Here is a 24408-nt window from a genome sequence, read left to right as displayed (position 1 = left end):
TAAATTATTCTATAAAGGTGAAAAAATTAGAGTGTTGAGTATTTTCCAAGAACGGATCACTTATTTGCATGATCCCTGTTCCTATGTAAACACAAACAAATATTCCTGTCTATAGCTTCCATGCCAACCAAAGGTTGTCTGGAATTCCATGTGTGGGAAAGACCCATTGAATTTATTTCCTAGTAAAGATCCATTGGATTGAGTTGCATGCACTGAAGGTATTGAAATCCAAGAGTGCATGAGTTAATAACACATATTTACCACATTATTGTATGGTGTTCCCACAGCTATTCAAGCAGAGCATTACATGGAATATTTCTAAGGTTGCAAAATGCAATGAGCATTGACCACAAATAACAGAAATACATTTATCTTCACAGAGCCACCTTGTCTACATTTGATTAACTGAAACCATCCCCAGCATTGTCCCATAGCCAAGCAAATTCTACCACTGTTGTTAATGCTAGTTGACTGTTTGTGTTAAAGCTGGCATTACCAAAAGCTTATACAAAAGCAGTAATTTCTGTTTAGCAGCACTGAAAGAGGTTGTAAGAGAAGTGAGAAGTACTGGACACACTTTTTCACTGGTTAGTATGTTATTACAGGCAGATCAACACCTAGTACCTCTGTGCTGAATTACTATCCTCTGCTCGGAAGCTATAAAACAGAGTTTGCTTGTGGTAAAGATGGAAAACTGCATCCATATTTCGATCTTCCTTTTCTGGGACAATTGTGAAACCCAGCAAAGGCAAACTCTCAGTGGCGACTTTGTCCTGAAATCAGTGCAGAAGGGGAAATGGGCTTTAGAGGAAGAGAGGACTTACACACACACAGAGGTCTGCTCTTGGAAGACAGAGAAAGAAGACTGCTTATCCTCCTTTGTTTATCTGGATTTGTATGATTGCTAGAAAATTTAAATAAAGTTGTGTTTCAAATAATACTGTATGGGGATTTCCCATCCAATAATCCTAGAGAAACCAGTGGCATGCTTTAGTATTTTCCAGATTTGGAGGTTATAATGGAGTAGTAAAGTCAGATCTCCCTCAGGCTGAGCTCGACATCTGGTGACTACATCAGCACATACATGTTGGTTTCTTGGGAATGGCACAGAAGCGATTTGCCACTGCTTTTGCCCAGAATTTTGTTTTGAATTCTCAGTCTAAAGTTCACAAACATGGGACTTTTTTGGTGGTCCCCCATCCAAGAACTAAACTGATCCAATCCTGCTTAGCTCTATGCAAGAGCTGGTAACTGCTATCACCTGCTGCAACAAGTAAAGACTCCCTTGTGTTAGGGCTGACTCCATATGATGGACATGTGCATGTAATTTTCCTGGCAACTATACAATACAATACAATACAATACAATACAATACAATACAATACAATACAATACAATACAATACAATACAATACAATACAATACAATACAGAAGTGATTTCTCCCAGGATGCTTTTGTGACTTCCCTGCCTTGCCTACATTTCTAAAATTTCCAATCACTAAGCAGTTCTGACCAGCCTGGCTTTTTCAAAACCAACCAACCAACCAACCTGTCAGGGACTCAGAGCTGAGGTTGGTATCAAAAGTATACAGGATTATTGGAATGTCAATCCTGCGTATGATGTGTTGTAAGTAAGTTCTGAGTAGTTTGGGAATACTCTCCCACTTGCCAAAACTTACCTCATTTGCTGTGTATGTGTAGAGCACTTTGCCTTTGATAACAAACCACAACTTTTTCCAGTGCCTCTTCCCTCTCTTGCATCTGCTGAGATACCCATTGATAGAAGATCCTTCTCCTGAAGCTGCCACCTGGAGATGAAGGAGAATCAAAGCTCTTGTGAGAGCAAATACTTGGGAATTGGACAGATCTAAATTACCAGGAATCCTCCCCACTTTCCCACACTGCAAAGAGTTCTATTTGGGAATTTATATATTTCCTAAACAAGCATTCATACTGGTTGCAATGATATAGAAAACAACCATAAACACTTTTTCTCCAGTTTCTTGGAGCTATGCAGATGTGCAGATTACTAGGCATTTTATTAAAATGGCAAAACAACCACAGTCTTACAGCACCTCTCATATTACTACTATGCTTTTATATTTATTTAAATTAGAACTTTTATTTTCTGCAAAACAAACCAGGATATGATGATTTGAGAAGCCAGTATATCAGACCAACACATACAATGAATGCATATGCATACACGAATGAATATGAGAGCCAGTTTGGGATAGTGGTTAAAGGCATCAGGCTAGAAATCGGATACCATGAATTCCAGTCCTGCCTTAGGCACAAAGCCAACTTCTGAGTGGAAAATATGATTAGTATTAGCATGTGCTATAATTTTAATCTGTAATATAAAAACCACCTGTGGTTAAGCAAACAATATTTGGCATAATCCATTGCATTGGAAACCTTGAGACTGAAATTTATTTGGATAACCGTATAGCACCCTCTTGTGGTGTCAGAGAAAAAAACTGTGTATTATTTATACAGATCACAGTTAACACTGATAGGAAATTAAGTCATTGGGGGAATGTCTAAGTAAATTATTATATCAAGTAATGATAAGAATTTGTTTTAATTTGACTTAAGTTTTAAAAGTGCATAAAGAAAGCTTTTATTATTATTTTTTTAAGTGGTATTTTCAAAAAGAAATATGACTTTCTGTGATCCATTTGATGACATTTCTACCTGTCCTTGAGAGGAGAGAGAAATCCAGAATTCCTTCTTTGCACAAGAATTCCCCACCCCCACCCCAAAAAGGAGATAATGATGCAACTGGTGCATCAAGCTGTCCAAATATGCATTATAGATAATTAGTATGATTGATCACATAGAAAAAATGTCCTATCTGTTAATTTCCTTGCCTTTTTGCAGGCATCGTTGATCCTACCTCCAAAAGAGCTGAAGGAATTTTCTTTTGTCTTTTGAAGGAAGAATAGTGGATATTGTGGAACACAGAAGAGAAGGCACTGCCTGAAAACCTGGATGAACTTGTAGGGAAGCTTATGCTTATCGGCCGCTCTGCAATAGTAGGAATGGGAAAAGATTATTTGGTATATGGATTCAGGCATCATATCCAACCATAAGCACTTTTTTTGTGGGTAATGTGTCATCTTCTCAACATTTCTTTGAGTCTTTAAATTCTACCCATGAAAGACCATTCATTCTGATCAAGTTTAAACAAAGCTGCATGAAAAGAAATCTCCCTCTAATTAAAACTACTTTCATACAATACAGTTTGCCTCTGGGACAAACTCTGAATGGTGTGGATTTCACTAACTTCATATTAAAACAGTAGAATTGGGTCCTCGGGGAGTTGGGCTGTATCTAATTGTGTCCCACCTGCTTAGAAGAAAAGGGTTAGACCAGGGTTAGACCTCCTGACCATATCACTCTATATGACAAATATGAATGAGCTCCATAAGACTCCTGTTGAAAATGTTGGATCCTAACAGGAATATTAGTTTCTGGTTGAACAGAGGGGAAGCCCTTGCAAAAGTAGCCCAAAGTAATTGTTCTAAGATATCTTTGCATCTGTGTGTCAGCAGAGACCCCAGTGTTTAAAACAGGATTCACCTCTACTCTTCAGTTCTGTATAGCAGCCATCACAAACTTTTGCTAGTCGGTCTTTGAGGTACTTCAGAGGATACTTGTTTCTTGAACAATTTCGGCATATAATCTACATGAACACAAGATACAGTACACACTATCTTTAGGGTAAGTCAGAAAAGTATGAATCAAAGTTGGAAGTGACTTGAACATCATCCAGAACAGCTGTGTAAGTGTTAATCAGTCTATGAAATTTGCCCTTAAACTAAGATCAGGTTCCTCAGTAAGAGGATAAGATGAAGAATTTGGCCCAATTCACCTTAATATATCTTAATTCACTTTAATATATCTTTAAATTTATACATTTTTATCATCTCACAGTAAAATGCAGTTGTCACATTTATTATTCTTTATAATGAAGCCGCTTTGTATCAATCTTCTAGAATGAAGACTGTATAATAGCACCAGCGCTTAGAGCCATTGTAGGCCTCTTTCAAGTGCTGCAGAATGACTGATATCTGAACATATGTGACATACTGCACATAAAAATGAAGTAAGGAGCTGTAATTCCAAACACAAACTAACAGTCAAATCTGTCATGGACAGATCAAGTGTTGCAAACATCTTAAGTTGTTGGACACAATTATAATAATTTTATCACATGAACTTACTAATACAGGAACAACTTCTGTATGACATTCTTAAAGTAATCACAATATTTATATATAATTTATTATTTAGATTTGTAAGGCTGCCCAACTTATAACTGACTCTGGGTGATGTTCAAATTAAAAACAGGCACAATGCCTAAAAACAAAACAAAAAGTAACATAAAAATAACTATAATGAGGGGAACAAATACACTCAAACTGAAACAGACATTGAATGCCAAATTGGCACCCTGTCAGTCAAATCAGATCAGTTTATTACAGCCCTAAGGCCAGATCCAATAAAACATCTAACAGTAAAACTGTTACATACTTCTATACATGTAACAGAAAGACAACAAGTATAATAAAAAACAATAAGTATAACACAGTCTTGTGAAAAAGAAAGTACACCCTCTTTGAGTTCTATGGTTTGATGTATCAGGACATAATAAAAATCATCTGGTCCTTAGCAGTTCTCAAAAGTAGGTAAATACAACCTCAGATGAACAACAACACATGACATATTGCACCATGTCATCATTTATTTTACAAAAAGAAAGTCAAAATGGAGAAGGCATGTGTGAAAAACTAACCTTATGATTCAATAGCTTGTAGAGCCACCTTTAGCAACAACTTGAGGTAATCGTTTTCTGTATGACTTTATCAGTCTCTCACATTGTTATGGAGGAATTTTGGCCCAGTCTTCTTCACAACATTGCTTCAGTTCATTGAGGTTTGCGGGCATTTGTTTATGCACAGCTCTCTTGAGGTCCCGCCACAGCATTTCAATCGGGTTGAGGTCTGGACTTTGACTGGGCCATTGCAACACCTTGATTCTTTTCTTTTTCAGCCATTCTGTTGTAGATTTGCTGGTGTGCTTAGGGTCATTGTCCTGTTGCATGACCCAACGTCGGCCAAGCTTTAGCTGTCGGACAGATGGCCTCATGCTTGACTCTAGAATACTTTGGTATACCGAGGAGTTTCATGGTCGACTCAATGACTGCAAGGTGCCCAGGTCCTGTGGCTGCAAAACAAGCCCAAATCATCACCCCTCCACCATTGTGCTTGACAGTTGGTATGAGATGTTTGTGCTGAAATGCTGTGTTTGGTTTTCACCAAACATGGCACTGTGCATTATGGCCAAACATCTCCACTTTGGTCTCGTCTGTCCAAAGGACAGTGTTCCAGAAGTCTTGTGATTTGTTCAGATGCAACTTTGCAAACCTAAGCCATGATGCCATGTTCTTTTTACAGAGAAGAGGCTTTCTTCTGGCAACCCTTCCAAACAAACCATACTTGTTCAGTCTTTTTCCAATTGTACTGTCATAACTTTAATATTTAAAAAGCTAACTGAGGCATGTAGAGTCTGAGATGTACCTCTTGAGTATTTTGCAATTTCTCTGAGCGTTGCACAATCTGACCTTGGGATGAATTTTCTGGGATGTCCACTCCCAGTCGCTTCTTTAACATCATTGCTGATGTCATTACTCTTTGGCATTGTGTTAACACACACCTCAATGCTTGAGACCAGCAAACTCCTAAAACTTCAATGCTGTTATAGAGGTAGTCACACTTGCTGATGATCAATTGATCAAGGGCATTTGATTAGCAGCACCTGGCTGCTACTTAGCCTCTTCATACCTGTGGAAGCAGTAAGGGTGTACTTAGTTTTTCACACATGGCTTCTCCATTTTGGCTTTCTTTTTGTAAAATAAATGTTGACATGGTGTAATATGTCATGTGTTGTTGTTCATCTGAGGTTGTATTTACCTACTTTTGAGAACTGCTAAGGACCAGATGATTTTTATTATGTCCTGATACGTAAAACCATAGAACTCAAAGAAGGTGTACTTTCTTTTTCACATGACTGTAGATCTAAAAAACAAGAATAGATGTAGTAAAATAAAACAGAATAAAAACAGTGTTATAAGAAGTTCTGAACTTAATTAATGGTGTGGAGTATTATACAGATGGAAGCACAAAACTGGGCAACTTGGGAAGATATTTTTGAGTTCTTGTCCAAAAGAAGTAATATTAAGTAGAAACCACACTCCCTATCTGGAAATTTCTTCAAGACTGGATTAAATGAAGGTCTGTCTGGAGTCCTTATATAGGGAGCAGCAGAATAACATATGGCTTAGAGTTTCTATTGAGCCATCACCACGTGGACATAGAGGTAGTCTTCGCTTCCCACAATAGGAACTGGAAAATTAGTCATTAAGTGGGGCAGTCATTAAGCAAGTCACCACATGGCCAAACCCGATTTTACGACCATTTTTACAACAGGTGTAAAATAAGTCACTGTGGTTGTTAAGTAATCACATGGTTGTTAAGCAAATCACATGATTGTTAAATGAATCCAGCTTCCCCAATGGACGTTTTTTGCCAGAATTCATTTAATGACCATGCAATTCATTTAATGACCATGTGATTTGCTTAATGACCATGTGATTCGCTTTACGACTGTCATAACAAAAGTCGCAAATGTGACTGCAGGGGGGTGGAATGGTTTGCGATGATCGTAAGTGTGAGTACAGGTTGTAAAGCACTTTTTCCGAGGCCATTGTACCTTTGAACCATTGTTAAATGAATGGTTGTTAAGCGAGGACTACCTGTAACTGGAAAGACATAGAAGTAGCCTTAAAACATCCAAAAAAGATTGCTGAGGGCAGTGCATCCAGGCTGGCTAAAGTGAAGGCCTTACAAAATTTTAGAATTATAATAAATGATAAATAGGAAGCTAGAGTGAACCCTTTTGGAAGAATATGATGAATATTGGGGTGTGACCCCTTGCTTAAATTTGATTGAAGATCTATATCCCAAATTTGTTGTTAGAGGGCAGTTCTAACATTGTTATACCTAATGAGCACAAGTTTTCCATAGAGAAGCCCAGTAAATGAATGTTATCTAGGGCTTTTTTAAGCCAGGATGATTTTAAAACATTCTGTAAGTATCAATGGGGCAAATCTATAGGAAGTAGGATTAACTTTAGCCAAAAGGTAATAAGAAGAAACCACACTCTAGCATCCAACAAGAGTATACCTGTCTCTACATGTAAGATGGCATTTTTGATACTTCTTGGAACCATCAGTATGGCTTTAATAAACTTATTTTGGATAGTTTCAAGAATGTTAAGCTTTGCAAAAGAGCAAATTTGGGAGCCATAAAAAAGCTTAGCTTGGAAAATCTTGCAAGCTGCAGGGATATAATGAGCTCCTTTTGAGTGGTAAAATCTTACAATAGCTATAGAGGTACGCTGTGCAGCACTTGCCCAATAAAAAAAAAAAAAGAGCACTCCAGGATGGAGAAGCATGGAACTGCACTCCAAGTTATTTATCGGTGCACACCCGCTCAATTTGAGTCCCATTTATTTGCCATTTGTGGATTTTATAATAACGTTGGGCAAACACTAAAATTTTGGTTTTCTGATTGTTTATTGACAGTTTTTTTCTGTACAGAATACAGCTAATGCCCTAAGTGCTTTTCTCATTCCCATCTGTGAAGTAGACATAATAACTTTGGTTGACATACAGTAATTCTAGAATTGCATGATCAGCTAAAATAAGATGGGCTGAAACAGCAAGCACTTGGAGTATTGGATTTAATAATAAATTAATAAGAAAAAAAATAGAGACCTTATCTCTTATTACTTATTGTCTCTATTACTGATGTGGATACAATATATGAGGTACCATATTTGACCTGGAAACCAGCAAATGTCTGATTGCAGTTCAGTTCAGACCACAGGAAGATCTCAGGAATGGCAAGCATTGGCTTTATTCTTGTAATTGTTTTAAGGAATATGGCAGTAGTTTATCAAAATGCGACCCAAATAATTAAATTATAAGAAATAAGTAGGATTGGAATAATAGTTGTATGGGATGATTAAAATTGTTTCACAAATTGTTTCTTTTCCCCATAAGTGTCAAAACTTGTCAAATAGTCCTTTTAACTCATTAGTCATCACTGATATTATGTTTGGTGAACAGAATATGTTACCTCCTTAATGTGAAAAGTATATACAAATTTGTTTATTAATTTCAGATCTGTGAAACTCTTCTGGAATTAGCCAAAAGTTATTTCTGATCTGGATGTTCATGATAGTTTTAGAAGGTGGCACTCACCCAGATCAAATCACGAGGTGGGAACATGTATTTTTAACATGTCAATGACAGTAATTTTCAGAAGCATTTTGTGGATAGCAGCTGCTTACAAAAGACAAAGCTCTTACTACAGCCTATTTTAAAAATGAGTTTCCGTTCCTTGTAATGAGTTGATGAGAGTTGTATGTGCTATAATAAAGAGATATTGACCAGAAGTTTCTTTGCTGCCAAGGATCTAAAGACATCCAATTCTAGTGAGATATTTACCTTCCCGCATGCATGGCAATGGTGACGCCTCAGTGTGAGTTTAAAGTCACAACCGCAGTTCATACACATCATGACGTGAGATACAGGTACCAAGGTTGGTGGCCTCTCACCCAAAGACATTCCCAGCCTTTCCCTAAGCTGAAAATAAAATGTAATGACTTATTCTTATCCTTATCATGCTGTAGAAGTCATGCCTCATCTGAAGCATTTCGACAGATATGTGTAAGGACTTTAGTGCTGGCCGCCACATTCAACTGAAATGTCATAATCAGAAAGATACTTACTTTCTGCAGGCAGTAGAATACAATAAGATGTTCCTTACTGTATTCTACAAGAGGCTATAGGCATGCTCAGGTCTGTGGCCTACCGCCATATAAAGCCCCTCCACTCTCCCGAGCATTCCTAGAGTCCCAGGATGCCTCTGGAATGGGCAGGGATAAATATTGGGCTTACTTATAAGAAGTTTTGGGAGAAGAGTTAAAGTGTGAAATAGTGGCCTTAAGCTGCTTCCCCCCCGCCCCCCATGGGCCCATTTCACCATTTTGGAAGATTATAAAGGGTAAATCTTATGACATCATTTTACTCCTTAAAACCATTTCCCAGCCACCCGTCTCCCAAAAACAGGTCAGCATTTTTGGTTCCACACACTCCTGTATCACCATGATGTCACTGACCACATCTTTTTTGGCCCCGGGAAGCAAACGTTAAAAATGGAGCCCTTGCCTTTTAGAGTATACCTGCACAGATGTAATGAAAGAGTTGTTTTGGTCACAGAATATACACAGCGCCATCTGCAATAGCTACTTTGCTGATATTGTCCACCTCACTTTTACAGACAGGCTAAAGATTTTGGGATAAATTAAGACAGTGCCATTTCTAGAGCCTTAAGGGCATACATGTGCACTCCTAGTTGTGTTAGAAGAATAGACATATTTTGTAAAAACATGAAGTGAGAAGCAACCCAACACATGAACATGTTTTTAGAATATAGTGATATCCTGGGTTAATCTTCTTTCCTCTAGCACACTCAAACTTCCAGCTTGTTCTGTAATATGTTCTATAATCTTCTAAATAGTTCACTATCAGTTCAGAACAGAAAGCCTCAGTATCTTCCACTCCCTCAAGAACTTAAGTTCATGTGGTTTTGAAATGGAGGCTTATATATAGCAGAATCCCAATTATAGATTGCCCTCCGCACAGAGGGTTAGATTAGTCACAAGATGGCTAACAGTAATAACAACAAAAACAAAATACATAACAAATTAATTAAAATAGTAACATTTCAGTATGAAGACACATACTCCAATAGCTTCTAAAAAACAACCTAACATGAAAATAATCTGAATGTCTGGCCATGCAAGACTTCTTTTCCTAAACTTACTCAAGCAGGTCCCAGAACTGGGGGTGGGGGTGGGGGTGGGGGGTGGGGGATGCTCTCTTACTTCAACACTGTTGTGAAAGCCACCTCCGCTGTGAGCCCCGTGGTCGTCTGGGATGCTTCTGCTAATGCAGCTGTACCACTCATCCCTTTCAGAGCATGAGCTGCAGAGATAAAGGAAGGAATCAGCTTGGTCCAAGTTGCGACCTGCTATTATCTAATGGCTATATTTTCTTTATAGGCACACCAGCCTTGTCCCCATTTCTAAAGTAACAGAAAACTCTGTGGAATGTTTATTTCCCAGAAACGGAGAAAGAGAGGATGAACACTGCCCTCATATTCAAGACAATTTCTTAACATGCTCTTCAATAATGGAATTTTAAATTTACTTGGACATGACGGTAGAAACTATAGACTTATACTTTTGCAAACAGGTCATTAGAGGTCACTGTTTGCTATGAGAACCAGCAGAAGCCTCAGTTAGTGATATGTTCTATTTTTGTCCTTGCTTGTTGAAATTTCAACCCAATTTAACACTACTGTCTAACGGGCACCATATGAATACTCGTTATCACCTGTGCCACATTCATGTAGATTGCCAAGAGACTCAGTAGTTGGCCATGTTAAGTTTAATTCAATTAAAAAGTGGGGTGGGGATAAATTCAGATTCCTGGATCAGAGATAAATTCAGGTTCCTGAAGCATTTGAAGATTCAGGAAATTCTGAAGATTCCTGAAACCATGCAGAAGGCCCTGTGTCATACCTTAATCCAAATTTCCTCCCTTAAGGAATTGAGACCCAATGACTTTGGGCATTGCTCCTCAGGGAGTGTGGGGTTTTAGCTCTCTGATCTCTGTGATCCAAATAAATACATCCTCCATTTTGCAAGTTGTGATCCTGGATCCTGGGGAGCGAGGGCAAGACATTTTCTCATTGGTGGGAACTCCAGCCAATCCATGCTTGTTCCTTCCTTGATGTGTCCCTCTTCCATTGTAGCACCACAGCATCCTTGCACCAGGCTTCAGTGGAGCAGGAATGCAGATTTGCTGCCAATGACAAGCTTTTACTTTGCTTTTGAGTTGAGTTTTTTTTTTTTACTGCCATGAAAACAAACATGGCAAGGGAAAGATGGAGACAAGAGTGACGGTGCTGGCTATATGCCCATTTTTGTACTTCCCCATGGTTTGTCTGGAGAGAACAATAGTTAGCTTGCCTTGAATTCACAGCAACTGTGGTGAGAATTATCACAAGCACTGTGAGAATGATTCTGATGGGCTGAGGAATGTTTGGACCATAATGATAATGGCTATGTCAAAGTGCCTGAAGACATAGGAAGTTCATGTGGGGAGAAACACAATCCAATCAATGATACTTGGCTGAGAGTAAATCCACTTCTCCCATGAGTGAACACTTAACTGTGAAAACATCAGCTGCTATAAAACTCAATAGTCTTACTGGCAAAAAGATGGCTGAAAATACAGACCTGATGAGCTAAGACATTGCACATCACTTCCTGTCCCAGATGACTAGCCTTATTTATTTTCCACAAACATCCTTTCTCTTCTCTACAATCCCTGTTTGCAAGGTTGTTTCTACCTTTAATATCCCAGATATCCATGGGGCTAGCTTCTTCTGGCAGGACTCTGGTGTTTTATTAATGGTTCAAGAAACAAAAATGGAATGTAAGAGTTTTTTGCCGCATTGAATACTCTAGCTGCTACACTGCACCTTACATTCTGTGCAGCAGTAAAGGTGGCAGAGCTCTCTTAGAAGAAAATAATTGGCAGCCCATAAATCAAGATGAGCTGGGACCTATGGATGTCAGATTTGTGCAAACATGATGCGAAACACATGACTTTCATAGTACTTGTATCAGATGTTGGGGCACAGGTATAAAAGGATGGGATTTGCGTCATGATGTGCATGGCATCATTTTAACATAATCTCAGTCTCCTGTAGATGCCTATGCTGGAGCCTTATATACAGAAACTTAGGGAATATTTAAGAATAACTTATTGCAAATACATTTTTAAACTTATACTTTACATGTTTGTTGCCATTATAGTGAAAAAAGAAGCAAAGGAGAAGGGATGATTTGGGGAAAAAATGGAAAAGAAAAAAAGTCATTCTGCAAACATGTTACTGGTATCCCTGTGCAAAAGCTACTGACTTTTTGCAATATAAAGAACTACCATCTCCTTCTAACTGTGTCTGTGTGAATGCTTAGAAGATATGGGATGTGCAATAGGAGCTATCCCTTAAACCAAGGGTGCACAAGTGATGGCCCTCAGGAGATGTGTGGCCCATCCATACTCCTTTTGAACTTCTCAGAATCCCCTGGGAACCAACATTTTTGGTGCTTGCAGATGCTTTTAAGGCATCCATTTTACCTTTCTGTAACTCCCTAAATTCCAAAGAACTGGAGAACTCAAAAAAAATACAAGCAGATCTTGTGGGATTCTAGCATATGGTGTGCAATGTTACACTGGGCTCTTGATTTTGGGCTTTACTGTGTGAGTGATAACTGACACAATGTATGTGAGTGTGTGTGTATGATCACTGTGTGAGTGATAACTGTATGATAACTGGAAAAATAGAACCATATTCCTGCTCCAGAGCAGCATAGAGCAGGGGTTTTAACATAGCCTTGGAGCCAGCAAAAAAAGGAATCTGTTACACATTCCAGTGTCATAGCAGATTTCATAGCACCCTGAAGTTAGCTGAGTGATTAAAGTTCTCTTATTACAGCAGCACTGCTCGATTGTGACTGTGTGTATGACGCACAGACTAAGCACAGAGGGTCTCACAGTTATCCTGCAGAATTACTACCTCCAATATCAGTTAGCTATATAACACTGAGGAAGTGGAGAGTAATCTCAGTGCTTGACATACCACCACCTCTCTCTCTCCAGAAAACTTTTCTATATTTTTGATCTGTAAGGTACCTCCAGCGGACTTGCAATGTTTAAACTGCACATACTTAAGACCTTTTAGTTAGCATTCTTCCAATCTTTAGCCCATGTCTTTCAAAATGGTTAATTATAACATTTACATCTTTCAAATTTTTGCTTTTTGAGAATTCTCTAGGAATTATGCATTGTATATGTTTGTATATCAGCATACAAATGTTTATACATTTGGGGGCATACTTCTTAATATATCTATTTTCTGCTGAAACATGTTTTTGTATGCAACTTCCCCTAATATATTACTGCTTTTGCAAATTATTTTCCAGATTATAATATGCTTGTATATACTTTTCCCTAAGATGCCTATGTATATATCCACACAATTTACTGTTACTTTCAGGAATACTAGTCAGAAGTAGCAGGCTAAGAAATTAAAAGCAGGAAGCAAGAGAAAAGAAGGAAGAATAATTAAATCTAGTTTATGCCTACACCATTCATTATATCTCTCCATATATCTCTGTCCTTGCATATAATTTTTCCTTCTGTCCCATCCATACACCCATTTATACACTGCCTTTTGTTCTTTCAGGTTCTCACTTCTCTCTTTTTGAAGATCTCATCAATTCCAATCAACCATGACTTACTCATTCTTCCTCTTCCTCTCAACCCACCTCCTTTTCTTTCAGCTTCATTCATTCTTTCTCTAATATCAAACCACCTCAGCATACTTCTGAAGGGTGCAAGGTCAGAGCAAGCTGCCTTCTCCTACAGCCTCAGCCTCAGCTTCATTGCAGACCTTTTTGCTTGGGTGAAGGGAACAGGTCCATCCTACCTACATACTAACTAGGGAGTGACTTTGGACCTGTCACATCTCCAACCAACCTAGCTCACAGGGTTGTTATGAGGATAAAACAGGGGACAGAGAAGGAGCAAAAGGTATTTTGGAGGAAAAGCAGGAGATTGATAGAATATATAAGTAAATACACTTATATTTATGTGAGGCATGCAGACAGATCAAAGCTAAGAAAAGCAAATTTAATTTCAATATAGATATAACTGGGATTCTTTTTTCCCTGCTTATACTGCATATTACTGTTCAGGTTAAGTAAAAAAAAAAGCTAGTGGTTAGGAAATAAAGGCATAAGCATCAAATTTTCTTCAGGTAGAAGAGGCAAGGAACAGATCCAGTAACACAGCAAGATTCTCTTTGTCATCAACCCCATGTCCTTTCTGATTTTGATGATGGTTAATTCATTAAGATGGTTTCTTGTAAACAGGGACCCCATTATATTGTCAGTAAAGTTTTTAATCTTCCTTCTGTCATTTAAGTGCTATAAAAAGGCATTTAAGCCCACTGAGTAGAATTGGCTAATTATTTCATTTCATTAGTCCTCCAGTCACCTCAGGGACACAATTTGACAAGTGAACTTACAACAAAAGAAGCAGGCATAGTATGAACAAGAAAAAAAGTTACAAAAGATCAAGAAGCAGACCACATCTCTATTAGAAGTAGATTTTCTACTCTTCCTTCTATGTCTAAGTACTTCTGAAATGCTTTTGGCTCAGAAAGAGCATTGAGATTGCTGTATTTTTTTACATTTAAAATGAATGCTTATTTTATAGTCAAACACTTGGCCATTATCCAATAGAATACCATGGACATTACTGGAGTTTAAATATAGCAAGACATCAATGAGATCTTGGGGAACAGATGTACTGACCCAGAGATTCAATAAAAACAAATCAATGCATAGTGGTACAACATGGCCTACCTTGCTGATAGGGTTAGGCAATTTTCAGCGTATTCAATCTTCAGAACATTTTGACCCTTTTTTGTCGCTGGACGGCTAACCTAAAAAGAAATGGCATTTGTCTGAAGGAAGGAAATACATTAATCTGTCTATCCCCCAAATATTCAAAGGCATTTACATCTTTCTTTTTCACATACCCAAAGCAACATGGTGTTCTTTGCAGATGCTTCTAAGAACATCCACATAAACATCTGAGCTTCTCTTTATAATATAAAAGTGATGGATGTCCTACAGAGGTGAATACTTCTTTCGTGCCATGTAAGTATGAAGACCAACAACCTGGGTAGAGGTTTTAACATATGACCACGAAAGATGTGGAAACAAATGACTCCACCACAGCTCAGTATAAAAGAGGCCATGAAGGTTAGTTTGTCCTACCCAAAGGAATACTTATGCCTATCACCTGCCTCATTTATTGGAATAAACTTCTGTGGACTTGACCTCACTTCTTTTTTTCATAAAATCAGAGAGTGGGAGGTAATCTTTGCAGCTGGTCCAAACCCCAGCTCAGTGCAGGAAGGCCAAGTATACCAGAACATATCCAAATTTCTGTTTGAAGTGTCTATTTGAAGAGTTCTCTCAGCTTGAAAACCAATAATTTCTTTAGTAAGCTAAACTGCTCTTACTATTAAGAAGTTTATTATAATGTTCAATGAAACTCACTTTTCTGTAAGTTAAATCCATCAGATCTAGTACAACATCAATCAGAATTAAAATATGTTATCCTTTTATTGTGACAAATATTTTGCTTCTTGAAGATTGTGACTGTGTTCCCATTAAGTCTTTCCTTCTTCTGATTAAATATACTAAATTCCTTCAACATTTTCTGATACAACGTATTTTTTATATTATATTTTTCTTTATTATTACATATATATTCAAGCTTTCTATTTTTATAGTATTACTGATTATTGGTTTTCTTTGAACTTACTCTGATATTTAATATACTCTAAAATCATTCTTCTGCAATCATATCTCATTATTGAATAATGTTTACGTAGCTTGTGTGACTGATTACAATCTAGAGATCCATTTTATTGGATATTTGCCAAGTTAGGAATCCTTCATCCTATACTGGTGGATCTGACATTTTGCCTGAATGTAGATCTTTGATTTTTATTCTGTTGAGTCTCATTGCTTCACCTTAATTAAATTTTATGTACTATAAAAGTATTTCTAAATATCATTCCTATTTTCTGAAGTATTAGTAATTGTTTTCAGGATTTGTTTTCAAAATTCCTGACACAAAAATTGTTGAAAATTATCAGGACGGAACTTTATGGGACCTCAACTGAAATTTCACTTCAGTTTGATAAGCACCAAGTCTCTTTTTTCCAAGAGTTGTGAATCCATCTGTTATCAACACCTAGCCAACTTTTCAGTTAATGCTTTGCTGAAACCAAAATAAATAATGTCCATAGCATTCTGGCAACCCACTAAATCAGAGGGGAGCAACACTGAGCCACGCTGAGTCACTGGGAGTCGGGCAGCATATCAATTTTTATAATACTGTAATAATAATAACAGCAACAACAACAACCAAAGAAACGAAACTGGCCTATAAGAAAGACCAACTGAATAACAGAAAAGGGACATTGTAAGGCAAAGTATTACATGGCCAGTATACAAAAAAACTAGCAGGCAAAGCAGATAACAACAAAATCTGGCAATGACTAAGAGCAGGAAAGTTGAAGAAAGAGACAGAGGGGTTCATTCTGGCTGCACAAGATCAAGCCTTAAGAACAAATGCATACAAAGCCAGAATTGAGAAGACAGCAACAGACAGCATATGCTGCCTCTGCAAAGAAGCTGAAGAAACAGTGGACCACCTAGTTGGCTGCTGCAAGAAGATCGCACAGACTGACTACAAACAACGGCATGACAAAGTAGCAACAATGGTGCTTTGGAATATCCTCAAGAAATACCATTTGCCTGCAAACAAGAACTGGTGGGACCACAAAACAGACAAAGTAATAGAAAATGAGGAAGCTAAAGTGCTTTGGGACTTTAGCATTCAAACAGACAAGCACCTGCCACACAACACCCCAGACTGAACAACTGTTGATAAGAAAGACAAAAAAGTCTGGATAGTGGACACTGCAATACCTGGAGACAGCAGAATAGAAGAGAAAGAACTGGAGAAAATCACCAAATATAAAGACCTGCAAATAGAAGTAGAACAACTGTGGCAAAAGAAAGCAAAGATAGTACTAAGAGTAATAGGTGCCTTAGGTGCAATCCCAAAACATATGGAGCACCTCTTGAAGACCATCAGCATTGACAAAATCACCATCAGTCAAATGCAGTCAAATGCAAAAGGCAGCTTTACTTGGAACAGCTTACATCCTGCGATGATACCTTTAACACCATCAGACAACAACATCTGTCTATCCCAGGTCCTTGAGAAGGACTTGGTAGGTGGATAAAAATACCAAATCCAGTCTAAACATCTGGCTGACTGTGTGATCAAATATAATAATAATAATTTGCATATGAGTGCTGTGCTATAAGCCACACTCTAAAAATAGATAGGAACAGAACAACATTTAAATTGAACTACGTTTAAATTGAATTTAAATCAAATTATTTAAATATGGTAATTATTATCCTTTTTTGTCTCATTCAAGATCACAGGTTGAAGACACCTTTTGGATGAACTTTGGAAGCTTCAAGGGACTATGTAGTTCTGCAATAAATCTAGACTAAATGAGTAATAGTATTAGTTTGCCCCAATTTATTTTGGGTTCTATTAATCCTGAAACATTATCAGGATGATTACAAGACAATAACTTTAAAATCTTTTGCAGTGTTTTCCATGAGGCATTTCCATGAGGCATATTATTTTCTGGATAAGTTTTTTTTTCCCCTCAAAGCAGGAAATCATTGATAATTGAAGAAGTCAGATCCATTAAGTATGATTGTGAAAAGCAATATTCTGTACTAAAAATGGACTACATTTAAATGATAGGTGTTATCTCTTTAATTCTGCTTTGTATTTCTAAGAAGCCATTTCTGCTGCCTCCCCTCTGAGTGAATTTTTAAAAATGAAGAAAAGGTGGTGAATGATGTGGAGGCAGATAGTATAGTAGAAGGTGAATCATCACAATGTTCCAGAAAGTTAGAGTAAATTAATGGAAACTGTTCTAAGCAATCTCATCTGAAGATTATTTTTGTGTTCTGCAAGTTCAGCAGAACTCCTCTTCACTACACAGTGATGAACTTTGGAGCTTCTTTCTCCTATAGCATCAGCAACTCTCAGTAGTTACTAAGAGAGATAAAAAGGAATCCTGATTGGACAGGATATCTGAGGTTGATTAAATCATTTATGATTAATTTGTTTTGCAATCTTGCCTCATTCAGATTTCATTTGTAGGCTTGTGTGCTGTTTCTGGACTTGTTTTCCAATATTTTATTTGCATTTTATTTCAGTTTTATTTGAAACAAAGAGGTTTTAGGTGAACAAAATATAATAGTAAATAAAAAAGAAGGGCACACATTACCCTCATGCCAGACACAGCCAATGTGTTTTTCAGGCGATATTTGCCATCCTTCTGGGGATATGTATACAGCAGGACATCATTCATCTGTATGAAGAAAAGACAAAATCAATCATTTGCAATCTTGAAAAAAATATTGCAATATATCTTACAAATCTCACTAGTATTTCCGGTTCTATACAAGGCCTGTTATCTGGCTAGTTAATGGGGTTCTGCACTGGATTCAGCTGACCTCAAATCCCAAGGGAGAGAAGAATAATTTGGAATGGATTTTCAATTCTCTGGGGTAAAACAAATAGGTTTGAAACAGGTCCCTTCTGAACCTGGGCTTCACTGAAACTGTTTTCACATGTTTCTTCAGAGGCTGTTTCTTCAGAGATGGCAACATGGCAGTAATGGCAAAACTCAAACCAATACATGTTTATTTAATAAAATAATATTGCAGATGGAATGAGGCAAAGGGTAGTATTGAATGCAGCGACTAACAAATTTGATTTGGCACAGATAGATAGATAGATAGATAGATAGATAGATAGATAGATAGATAGATAGATAGAATCATCACTGGTTATTCTAGTCATGTCTTGGGAGCTTAGAAATATTAAAATGTGACATTATTCTTTGTTTCTGATCCATTACAGAGTAGCATAAAGCCCAAGTTATTTATTTATCTTATTTATCTTAATTTACCCAATATACTTTTATACCCCTTCTTTTGCCAAAGTATCTCAAAGCATCTATAAAAGTAGCAATAAAATATATACAAAAACAGTTCATTGAAACAATATAAACAGTATTCATTTATAGAAGATGAGATGAAGAAAACAAAGCATTCTTCCAATATTCTAAAGTGTGGGTAGCACCAAAGATAAGGACGGCTCATGAGCATCAAGCAGTTTTCAGCAGATGCAGCGGAGGATCTCGGTGATTGACCAAGTCTATAAGGTCAGTGGCAAACTGACAGATATCCAGGTCCCTGAACCTGGCTTGGTAGCTAAGTGGCCAATATGCAGTTGCTTCAAGAAACCTAACCTAACCTAACCCCCTGGCTGCTGTATTCTGCACCAATTACAATATCTGGACCAATAGCAAAAGTAGCCCCGTGTAGATCGCACTCCAGTAGTCTAAATGTGAGGTTACCAGTGCATGAACAGTTGTAGCTAGCCTGTCCCTATCCAGGAACAGGCATATGGTGTACATTGAACGGAGTTAGCAATAGGCATCCCCAGCCTCCAATTACAATGATGATTCTCTCAGCACCCCCAAACTTGTATACCTATTCTTTCTGCAACCCATGCAGAACAGATCAACTCCCAAATTTTCAAGCCTAGGAAACTCCCTCTTATGAAATCTCAGTCATGTTGGGATTCAGTCTCAGTTTACTGGCTCTCATTCATCCATCACTGCATCCAGAGAGTAGTTTAGGACATAACATAGCCTCTTTTGATTCAGGTGTCATGGAGAAATAGAGCAGAATGTCAACTGTATATTGGTAACATTTTGCTCCAAAATCCCCAATGACTCCCTCAGCTATTTCATATAGACCAGTGTTTCTCAATCTCAGTGCCCTTAAGATGTGTGGACTTCAACTTCCAGAATTTCCCAGCCAACTTGCTGGCTGGGGAATTCTGGGAGTTGAAGTCCACACATCTTAAATGTGCTGAGATTGAGAAACACTTATATAGACATTAAATAGGACTGGAGGCAGAATAGCATCTTGTGGCATTCCTCAGCCTAGGAGAGACACAATCACGCAATACTACTCTCACTCCACTGTAACATATGATCCAGGAAAGTGCCATAGTTAACGGTATCAAAAACTGTTGAGGGCTCAATAGGATCAACAATCCCACTCCCTCTGACTCTTGCCTGCAGATCATCTTCCGGAGTGACCATGGCTGATTCTGTCACAAAACCAGCCCTGAATACAGATTGAAAAGGGTTGTGATAATCAGTGTCCTCTAAGAACAACTTCATCTACAGAAGCACCATCATCTCAAGTGCTTTGTCCAAAAAAGGGGCATTTGTGATTGGGTGGATCCAGGGATATTACATTGTACTAACATTCTTCTGTGGACAGGGCAAGGCAAGGCAAGGGTTAGTACTCAATGCAGTGATTAACAGATCTGACTTTGATTCAGAATTTGCCCAATCATATCTTGGGGACAAGGTGTTATTAGACCGTGACATGTAAATCTATTACTCCTTTTTCTATACAATATACATTAGCATAGCACCCAATTTATATCTAACTTGTGCACAAATAACATCTTTTCATTATCATGTTATCACTTGGTGTTCCTAAATATAAACCACCCATGGCTTGATTTTCCCCTCCAGAACATCTCTAAGTGAATAGCAACCACTGGTAACTTATACTCCATTGCTACTAACTTTTCTGTCCCTTTTTGCTTCAATTCAGTTTCGTCATTTTTAATTTTTAATTTTTGTTCCACTCTCCATTTTTGGAGTATAGTAGTTTAACTATGACTAAAACAGAACATGGCCCAGATTTAGCAGATCAGTTCTGAGCCCCCCCACACCAAGATGCCTGCCTCACTAGTATTACCGTCTAGCCTTTCTCTGCCTAGTGTTGACATGCTAGCCTGACTCCAGCACCAGTAGCCTCTATCTGCACAATGCCAGTGTAAGACTTCTACCCCCAAAAATAGTTTGCCAGCCTGTCTAGAGCTTGTTGCTACATTGCACAAATTCACATATAAACATGCCCATAAATCCAGAATTAATGGATGTGCAAGTCCAGAGTAAATCTATTTAGCAGTTGACATCCTTATCCATTCAAAATTTGGTAGAGACGTTCCCACCATTTCTATGAATGTCATATTCTATCCCAGAATGGCAAATTTATATGTACATGTATGTATGAACATATATGTGTGTCAATTAGAAAGAAGTATAATCCAAAAATCCTTCCATTAATGTCTGTGAAAAGTTGGCCTAATTAATTCTTTTATAAATCTAGTTTACAGTGTCATCATCTTCTGCTGAAAAGCAAAAGTTGTAACAAATGCATCTACTGTATATTTTCTAGAAGGTTGAAGAACCTTCCATTACAGATTTGGAGAATATGGAGGGAGAAATGAAAAGAAAGTGATGTTTGATGAATAGTCTACTGCGATTGTTAGTAGCTGTTTGACCAGCAGAGGGCTTTTCTTACCATAAAACATACGAGCTACATGGAACTTTATCTTATACTTGCCAGGTATATATGAACTCTGCCTCTGAAAGTACAACTAAAAGTACTCTGAATTTTAGCCTTTATTTGCATCATTCATTTCCTTTGTCCCCTACGTACTATTCTTCATTTATTACTATCTCAGAAGAAATTTAATATTGTCCCAGAAGATTAGTTTTCCAGGGTCAGCAAATACAGATTTTCTACATAAAAAAGTAACCAACGGCTTCTCAAGAAAGCGTGTGTAACATTTATTTATTGCTTTGTAAATTACCCATCCTACCAATATTAATCTAATAATCACCGTATCTGACCCTGCACTGTGATCTCATATAAATTCCAGTACTGCAAGGATTGAACACATCTACAAAGATAAATCCAGGACGGTTTCTTGGAAATTGGGAATTGGCAAGGTCAAGGAAGGAAAAGAACCCACTTAGCTATTAAAGAATAGATCACCAAAATGAATTTCCCTTGTTGTTATTAAAAAAAAAAAAAGATTAAATGTAGCTTTCTAGGAGGTGTCACAGGAAGAATATCAAGAGAAGTTAATTTTGTTACTAAGCCACAAAAATACCTTGATTTATGCAGCTATTAATTTAGCCTTTAAAATGAGACGATTCCACTGCAGAAAATAGAGACAAAAATTAGACTGTAGCCTCCTTTGAATATGCAGTGTTTACTTAATTACAGGGAAGGCTATGCCCTTTTCTTTGCCTGTTAATGTAGCCACCTAGTATGGGGTCAATTCAGGTCACAGAAGAGGTAGCTAATGAACGGCACCCTGCCATCCCATAAAATTAGTTTGCATGAAGGATTGTCAGGCTTTCCCCAGCATGTTCTGCATTATGCCTTGGCTATATATTCTGCTTTTTTTCAAAGAAAAAAAAATATATTAAGAAGTTCTGCAAAGCACAAGATATCCTGTGGTAGTGATGACTATGGGAGCTACCCTACTGCACTGTTGCTATGGCAGCCATGATTATCCTTTTATTTTATTAAACATTAATGGTGGTTGTGTTTGTTAATTGCCTGTTAGAGTGATTTCCCATCTGTTTTGTCTTCACATTCAGGGAAATGTACCTAATGTCTCAAGTCCTACCACTGCTCATGACTAGCCACCAGGAAATTCAAATTAATGCTGTTCAGCTAGCCAGGAGAAGGATGGTGTTGCTAAAGTTTCATGTCAGCTTTGAGTATCTACACAAAATATTTGTATGGCTGAGATTATGCTGGCCTTTGTATATAATTCCCATGTTATTTCAAGAGCATTAAACAGATTTCTGTACATTACTAACAAATTGACCAAGATGTCTTTGCTAGTAATCTGGCTTTATCTGGTGTTTGTGTATGCCTTACTTTTGTTGAATTTTTGCAGCTGGAAAAGCTTGGCTGTCATTTTAATTGATTATGCTGAAAGTCAATATTCAACTTTCTTCAAAATAAATAGCTTATTTTGTAGAATGCTTAAAACCCAGTTAAGTTGCTTCATATGTAGTTAGACTGTGTATTCATCTAGATCAATACTGTAAATGCTGATCAGCAGTGCCCTATATACTGTATACATAATATCAGGCATACATCTTTCCTATCAACAACTAATATCCTTTCTAAACAAAAATGTTAGAAGTTAGTCTGGGGAGTTTTGTCTAAAGATGAATGTTTTTCTTTGAAATCTGATCAACGTCAACATATTATGTGAATGCAGATTCTATTTTGTTCCATCTAAATTCTAAACAATATTTTTTTAAAAAAGCAACGTGCAGAAAATCTGCAGTTGCTATCAACTGTTATCTATTACTAAAGATTTCACACTTAACCTATTTTAGACAAAATGTGATTATCCCAACACATACCATTTCTATATAAACATGCCTATTAATTTTTTTTTCCAGAATACATTCTGTAATATATGCTATACAGAGGTCTATCATAATTTTTAAAAATGTAACTTTCCAACGTTGATTTTTATCTTGCTTCCTACTGAACTCAACAGTAGCTGTTCTTTCCAGGTAAACACATTTATTTGTTCTGTTTTAGTTCCATACCAAATGGTATTGCTATTTATTCTGTAGCTGTGCAACATGAGCACTTACATTTTATGCAAATTACTTTAATTACTAGATAGAATAGAAACTAATATCCTCATTAAAATAGTCCTACCATGGCACTTTTACAAATGACTTTTGGGTCAACAAACTATTCTGAACAATATATCCCACCGGTTTTTCAGGAGTTTTAGACTTGTTACCTGAAACTTATAAAGATAGTCCTAAGCATGGGACTGCACAGGCTGTTTTATTTTTGTTGATCTAAATTGTTAGCTTTCAATGTTACTCCAAATTTTATTCCATGGCAATACAGACGTCTGACTGTATTATTCATTTCTGACAGAAGAGGCGAAAAGCAGGAAAGACTGTCACTGGTTATATTCATATACCATTAAATCCTGCAGGAACTAGCTTTTGCAATATCTCCAACTGCCAAGGGATAATTATTTTTTCCCCCCTGCAGTGAACAGCCAACCTAATTCTGAGTCACAGAACTTGCAGCACAATCTAAATTCATGTTTCATTCAGAAATGGTTTTCCTCTTATTTTAATGCACACAGCTTATAGCAATGATTTTGTCTTTGCAGCTTGAATGACAAGAACAAACTAGGAAAACATAATTGAAACTGAAAATTTGTTATATCTCCCGGTCCTATTTCAATGCTTCAGGAAAGGGAAAGAGAGCATCCAAGACGGAAAATTCTGGTACTAGTAAATTTGCCATTTAATCCCATGGCAGTTGGGATCTGCAGCCATTTGCTAACTGAAAAAAGGAATGCTTTGAGACCTCCTGCCATTAATGTAACTTGACATGCTCAGGATCTAAGCACACAGAAAAAATAAATTTGGATTGAGAATTTAGTTGAATTCAAATTTAGTTGAATTCCTGGGAAGATTCTAGAGCAGATATTAAAATATTTGAACTGCAAATGCATTAAAAACAATGTAATGATTTTTAGAAATCAGCATGCATTTGTTAAGAACTAA

General features: G+C 37.3%; 1 protein-coding gene across 4 annotated transcripts in view; it reads right to left on the bottom strand.

Moving 5' to 3' along the window:
• Nucleotides 1-24408, bottom strand: part of FGD5 (FYVE, RhoGEF and PH domain containing 5) — a 153955-nt gene that overhangs the window by 4377 nt on the left and 125170 nt on the right. For 3 of the 4 annotated variants that reach the window (XM_088134288.1, XM_088134286.1, XM_088134287.1), the window contains exons 13-20: nt 18178-18261; nt 14639-14718; nt 10022-10121; nt 8580-8717; nt 3587-3689; nt 2875-3031; nt 1681-1809; nt 625-773 (exon numbers count right to left, since the gene is read on the bottom strand). In XM_088134288.1, coding sequence (XP_087990414.1) covers nt 625-773; nt 1681-1809; nt 2875-3031; nt 3587-3689; nt 8580-8717; nt 10022-10121; nt 14639-14718; nt 18178-18261 — 940 coding nt within the window. The remainder of the gene's footprint in view (nt 1-624; nt 774-1680; nt 1810-2874; nt 3032-3586; nt 3690-8579; nt 8718-10021; nt 10122-14638; nt 14719-18177; nt 18262-24408) is intronic. The other variant, XM_007429460.4, reaches the window with a different exon arrangement.

Source organism: Python bivittatus, unplaced genomic scaffold (genome assembly GCF_059951505.1).
Source record: "Python bivittatus isolate LINGU-HERP-01145 unplaced genomic scaffold, Pbiv_v1 ctg000080_np1212, whole genome shotgun sequence".
In the NCBI taxonomy this organism is placed as follows: Eukaryota; Metazoa; Chordata; class Lepidosauria; order Squamata; family Pythonidae; genus Python; species Python bivittatus.
This window is presented reverse-complemented; position numbering and strand designations above follow the sequence as displayed.